Genomic DNA, 7227 nt, shown 5'->3' with positions numbered 1-7227 from the left:
GCATTGTCGGCATCAGAATTTTAGTATATCATCCGTTAATTTTTATATTTACATAAATGATTCTTTATATTCTAAGAAATCCTGTTTTACCACACTGTACAAGCATTTAATTCTAGTCTCGATCTCGCCATAAACAAAAGTAGCTCCATATACTTCCTTTCTTAGGGGGGCATTCTGAAGAATAGAATCGACTGAAAAATAAATGAAATCTTTCTTTGTGGCTTTCAGATATGGAATCATTGTATTTATAAAAAAATGCGTTAAAACAGCCTCTTTTTTAAAGGAAATAAAACTGTTAATGATAGAGCGCGATAAAATATGCATGGGCTCGTCGTGGCCTAGTGGTTCTGACTCTCGCCTTTCAAACAGAGGGTCGTGGGTTCGAATCCTAGCCATGGCGTGCTTTCCTTCAGCAAAAAATTTATCCACACTGTGCTGCACTCGACCCAGGTGAGGTAAATGGGTACCGGCAGGAAGTAATTCCTCAAAAAAGCTGTGCGCACCAGAATCGGTAGACTAGCTTAGCCGGGGTAATATAGGAGCGCCTTGAGCACCTAGCAAGGTGGATACGTGCGCTATACAGATCCTATATTATTTATTATTTTTATTTATATATTTTTTAATTTCTAAACATGTATGTTAATTATATTGTATCATGTAGGTTATATTTGATTGTTTGTTTTAATAGGAAGGACCCCAATGCAAGGGAATGTAACTCTTATGTTGATTGGGCATCCTCTTGAAAAAAACTATTAATAAATAAATACATCACCACATCTTTCCAAAATTGAAATGTTAGATAAAACTCCATTGCAACTCACTCTATCAAACATTTATAATTAAAAAATATATCAAATGTTTCTGGACAAATTTTGCAAATTTATCAAAATACTAATATTCCATGAACTCGTCACTCAAGGATTTCTCAGAATAACCTACCAAAGTATTGGTTAACAATACAATTTTAGGTTGATTTTGAACAATATGGGGGGAAGGGATAGGGGTCAGGGACATTTTTAACAACATTGATGGTTTTGAGACTTTGATCTTCAAGAGTTGACCTAGGCCTCTGAAAACTGACTGTTATTATGCAATACTTTTCATCTTATATCTAAAACCTTAAGCCTTTGAGCATCGTCGGATGTCATCATTACAAATATCTACACATTTAAAATGTTGGGAAACATACTGTCCACTGTGTTGGGTAATGTATGTTGGTAATATATATATGTATATATTCTGGGCAATTATTATCCAATCAAAAAAAATTAATCACGAAATGGGAAGAATATGAAAATTAAAAAGTGTGTATCTAGACACTAATGATTTTTAATAATTCAATTGGTCCATAATAATTTCCAAGATAAGAAAAGAAGTAAAATGAATCCAGCATTCCATAGAAATGTGGTTAAATTTCTAGTTAGAATCGATTACTTATCAGAATACCACCCCATGTGATTACATAACATCAGGGAAAAAACTCTTATTGTCGTTGTCTATGGGACTACTTAAAACCATGTATCAAAGTTGTCAGTCTGTATATGAGTGCATTGACATCGAATCATTATTGACAGTATCGAGAAATGAAAACACAGCTAAAATACTGATTACTGATAATTTCTATGTTTCATTCGAGGAAAGTTAAAGAACTCAACATGGTAACGTTTATATCTCATAATGCCATTTCTAATACGGTATGCGATCATATTTTATATTACGTATTTCTTGCGGTTTCATCCATCATTTTTATGTGAAATTCATAATATAGAGGTTATCAGGAGTACAGAATGCGATCTCTCCTGATCGGTACCGCTGGAGATAATACCAATGTCTCTCAGGTTTCTCAATCTTGTACTCATCAATGAGGTTATGAATGTGCTTCAGCTCGTCTGTGTACTCATCGATGCTCACCAAACCTTCATCGTACTTCACCGTGGCTGTCAGGATTGTATTTCTTTGAGACACAGCGTATAGGTAAGTATTACTTGGACTGGTTAATGTATGCTTTACATCACCTTCTTTGTCTATCAATCGTACAGTATTACTTGTATTAATGATTAGTGAATCATTGTAAGAAGTGATTTGCTGAGGCTCATATCCTTGGCATGGTATCTCCTTGATTGCCTTCCCACCTGCTGATGAGAACACTTGGATCTTCTCGGGTTTCCTGTAGCTAACATAGATCAGATCATCACTATCAACAGTGAGTTTAGAAATCCCACCTTCATCGTAATTCAGAGTCTCAAACATCACATTCAACTTTGTGAACTCTGGTGTATACAGTGCTACAGTGTTTGACTTATCAATTACAACACACCGACCATCAGAGAGGAAACCCAATGCACTGATCTTAACATCCTTGAGGACTGTCTGCTGGAGATGACGATCAGCAGAGAAGATATTCACGCCACGCACTTCACCACATCCTACAGCCATCCTACCATCTGGTGTGTTTATCATGACATTCATGCTATCTTTAGTAGGCAAAGCAATGCTCTTTACAAGCTCGTTAACAATTTTTCCCAGACCTAGTTCGTCCTTTCCAATGTTCCTTTCAAAAAGGGAACTTTTCGCCTTCCTGCATGTTTTATTCGGCTGCTCATAATCAGGATTTTCCTGATTTAAGGCCTCTTGTAGGTCTTCACATAAGGTGTCATATACAGCCAAAGTATCCATGTCTACTGGTGCATTTCTCCTATTGGTTACCATCTCAGCGATGGTCGTTAAGTGATTGATGCGCTGCTGAGCTGATTTCTTCATTTCTTCCAGGGCTTCCTCTACTCTTTCAGTCTTTCCCTTTACTTCACCAAGTAAAATTTCTCTCGTCTCTGTCAACTGTCGAACTGCTTCATCATACGCTTTGTTGATGTCATATGTACAATGCTTTGTAGCATTATCCACACACTTCTTCTGTTCATCGATGAGATCGATGTAATTTCGAAAGCATGATTGTTTCTTCTCCACCTGGGATTCAAGCTCTTCGATGGTCTTCGTGTGATTACTTTCATAAGCAGCTGACTCGATGACATGGTGTCCTTGGTCTTTATGTTCCATAACAACACACCTGAAGCATGTGAATTTCTTACAGTTAGAACAGAAACATTCTTCATCTTCTTTCGGATGTGTCCTGCATTTCCGGTATCTACGTATTGACACCTTTCCTGACGAGATCTCACTCATGGCTATGATCTCATGATTGACGAAGTCTTTCCACTGAGAGTGCATATTATGGCAAGTATTACATAGATACTTGCCACAGTCTTGGCAGTAGACAACAGCTTGAGGCTTATACTCGGAATCACAATTCGTGCAAATTTGCTGTTGGTTTTTCACGTCCTCTATAAGATTCCTTAAAGCTAGGCTTGCCGGTAGTTTGCTGACATCTAGATTTGGTACCTGGGTATCATCTCTGCAGACCGGGCATCGGATCATCTGATCATCAGCACGGGATTCCAAGAGCTTTTCCAGACATACCTTGCAGTAGGTGTGTGAGCAAGACAGGATCTTGGGATCAGTGAAGGTAGTCAGACAAACAGGACACTCCAGACTCTGAGCAATCGTGTCTTTTAATTCTTCAGCCATGACCTTAAATCTACATAATCACAAAACAAAATAAAAACAACGAATTCATAAGAAGGGAAAAGAATGCCTTTCTTTCGTCTCTGGAGCGTACCTCTATAGAAGCAGAAGGAATTTGCTGCCACCCCCCCCCCCCCCATTAAAAACACAGACACACACGTTTTGGAAAGAAACAAAAGAAGGATATATGGCAGCATTTATTTCTAGATTTATTCATAATGATAATAATAATATATGATCATGATAAGAAGATGAATGAATATGTATTATTATATGAATGTATATATGTATAAAATTTAAACTATTATATATATATATGTATGTATAAGAATACAACATAATTCCTTCATTAAAAAAAAAAATCCGGGATATACGTTCTTACATTTAAATGAATTTCCATCTTCTGACCACTGAAATTTGTCCTTTCAGATATGAAATTCCGTTGATATGAATATAAAGTAAGCGGAAAAATCAAAATGTTAGCAAAATATGATAAAATCATATAAAGCTACCACATTAAGCCTAAATTCATCGATTGAAAGCAAGCATGACATCACTATATTGAGCTCACAATTAAGGAACAAAAAATTATAATTATCATAATCTGTATATCAATGTGTCATAAGTAAGGTAATTTTTATCATTCATAACAATTCATTCATTTGGTTTAGTTTTTCTAATAAAAAAAAACATAATTCCACAGTGTGGAGTAGGCTGCTTATCATATCTTTGTTATTTCATCCATAATTTTAAAATACCTTTTCCAGCTTTCCTATTCATCTCTAGCTTTTATGGTATTTTCAGTTTCTGTTTGTCTGAATGGCTTTATCTTTTCAAATGAAAATATAAATGATTTTTCAGCCCTACCCCTTCGTAAGAAATATATAAGCGAGTAAATGGTAGTGAAGTTTACCTGATTGCTAAGAAAGCATGAATGCTTGTATATGCATTTTCATCTTAAGAATTATTAACATTTCTCAATGTGACAAAGATGACCTATCTATACACATACCTAGCATTTTCAGTTCAAAGTAAATTATGATTCCATGTCGGATATGGGAGACATCCTAAAAATGATTTGACTTTCATCAATGTGAAATGAGAACACAATATACACAAGTTCTTTCTTACTAGACTGAAAAGGGTTAATTCACTCACCTTTCCTATGTACAAAATGATATCGTTTTTTGATAGTATGCACTAAATTATAAATAGAAGCTGGGTTCTCTGAAATGCGTATTTAGTAAACTGATCATAATAATACCGTTATCATTGTGTACGAACGGTTCGTTAATCTATTCTTAGTGACTGGGAATTCCCACCGACCTTTGACATTTTCAATAGTTATAGTAATACAGTAATAATGCTGTTGTAGTATTTTCCAAATTTCATCCTTTTTCATTTCTCAACTTTGCCTTCTATTACTCATCATCTTCGAGAGGACATTACACTTGGATACCAGTTACTTCCACTCCCTAGCAATAAACATGCCAACAAGTGGTCAATAATGACCCTCACACAGCACAATCACCTGTGACTCACTATAAATTCTCTGAATTGGTACCTCTCTCTCCCCTCTCTCTTTGTTTACATCCTACATCACATTTGGGATGAAAACTACTACTTTCTTTTCTGAACACACTTCTCAAAGTTTTCTTCTTCAGTAAACACGTGTCTTGAGAACGTCGTCAAATACTTGATACATTTGTGGATTCCATCATCTCACTTGGAGCAAATTCATCCATTGCATCTTCCACAGCATACCATTTCAAATTTGCGTACTACCCTTTTTTCTCCGTCATTTTCACTAAGAGAAAATCCAAATACCGCTTGAGCTAGCCAAGTGATTTGTTGTGATATAATCTTGTGTGATTCTGTGTCATTGGGATTGTGCAATAATTGGAACACTTTGTTATATTAGAGGATTGTCTGTCGGATCTCTACACGCATAAAGTCGGTAAGTTGAGATTGGCTTATTACCATTTCATCTTATAAACCAACCCCCGCTTCACTGGTGACCCCGACGTGATTAAAACCCGACCAACGTGATGAGAACAGTCATCCTTCGTCATATAATGTTCTAATTATTATCTCCCTTCTTCTCATTTCATTGTCGACTCACTTACATTCTTCAATATGTCGACTTGCAATCAAAAGCACCCTTTCTCGCAACCAACTACTAGTACTGGTACTTCTATTCAAGATTTAAGAGCAGAACTATCAAAACTCACAATTGCTATCGACGCTTATCGTCAACGTCAAGCTCGTCACAATAATCATTCTCCCTCACATCAACATGCCGGAGATTATTGTTATTATCATTGGCGCTTTGGTACAAAATCTCACAAATGTGTACCACCTTGCAAATTCAAAAAGGCTTCAAACAAACAGGACACCAACAAACCAAAGCTAGCAACAACTAACCAATCTTCCTCAAAATCAAAAAGTCGCCTTTTCTACATCACTGATAGGAAAACTGGAATTCGTTTTTTGGTCGACACAGGAGCTGAAGTTAGCGTTCTTCCTCCATCAAAAGCCGAAAAACATCATCCTTCATCAAAATTCTATCTACAAGCAGTTAATCGCTCAAGCATTACGACTTATGGAGAGCGAAGCCTGACTCTCGACGTCGGCCTGCGTCGAGCTTGCAGATGGATTTTCACCATTGCTGATATTCCCATTCCTATCATCGGGGCAGACTTCCTTCATCACTTTGGTTTTCTTGTTGATGTGCGCAATCTCAAGCTCATCGACTCTTCTACCAATCTATCTATTACTGGCATCCTTTCTTCATCTCCTTCTATTAGCCCTATGTTTCTGAAGCCAGAAAATCAAGCTGCCTACAAATCTATCCTCGAAAAATTTCCTGATATCACACGCCCTGTGTATAAGGAGGCTGAGATCAAGCACTCCGTCACCCATCACATTGTGACGAAAGGCCCTCCTGTTTCATCCCGTCCTCGTCGCCTAGCAACCGACAGGTACAATATCGCGAAGGCGGAATTCGATCACATGCTGGAACTAGGCATCATTCAACCGTCTAGCAGCAACTGGGCATCCCCACTTCATATGGTGCCCAAGAAAACACCCGGAGACTGGAGACCGTGTGGAGACTATCGTGCACTAAATAGGAATACAGTGCCCGACAAATATCCCATTCCCCATCTTCAAGACTTTACATCTGCCCTAGCAGGCAAGCGAATTTTTTCAAAACTCGATCTCGTACGAGCATATCATCAGATTCCTGTCGATCAAGCAGATGTACACAAAACAGCCATCACCACACCCTTTGGGTTATTTGAGTTTGTACGCATGCCTTTTGGGCTACGCAATGCCGCACAAACTTTTCAACGATTCATTGATGAAGTAACCCGTGGTCTTCCATTTGTGTACGCCTACATCGACGATCTGCTCATCGCTAGCGAAAATGAAGAGGAGCACAAGCAACATCTCCAGCTACTTTTCGCTCGACTCTCGAAATATGGCGTCGTCATCAACCCAGCCAAGTGTGAATTCGGCGCATCTTCTCTCACCTTTCTCGGACACATTGTTGATGAGAACGGCATCCGCCCTCTGCGCGAGAAAGTCAAAGTCATCAACGATTTCCCTGTTCCTGATTCTCTTCGCAAACTCAGAGAATTTCTAGGA

General features: G+C 37.8%; 1 protein-coding gene across 1 annotated transcript; it reads right to left on the bottom strand.

Moving 5' to 3' along the window:
- Positions 1–1746: 1746 nt before the first annotated feature.
- LOC129272731 (E3 ubiquitin/ISG15 ligase TRIM25-like) lies at positions 1747–3588 on the bottom strand. The gene has a single exon (XM_054909840.2). It carries the CDS (start codon positions 3580–3582, stop codon positions 1747–1749), a length of 1836 nt encoding a protein of 611 aa, XP_054765815.2. The 5' UTR covers positions 3583–3588.
- Positions 3589–7227: the final 3639 nt, after the last annotated feature.

Source organism: Lytechinus pictus, chromosome 2 (assembly GCF_037042905.1).
Source record: "Lytechinus pictus isolate F3 Inbred chromosome 2, Lp3.0, whole genome shotgun sequence".
Lineage (NCBI taxonomy): Eukaryota > Metazoa > Echinodermata > Echinoidea > Temnopleuroida > Toxopneustidae > Lytechinus > Lytechinus pictus.
The sequence above is the reverse complement of the archived record's forward strand: the minus strand, read 5'-3'. Positions and strand labels throughout refer to the sequence as shown.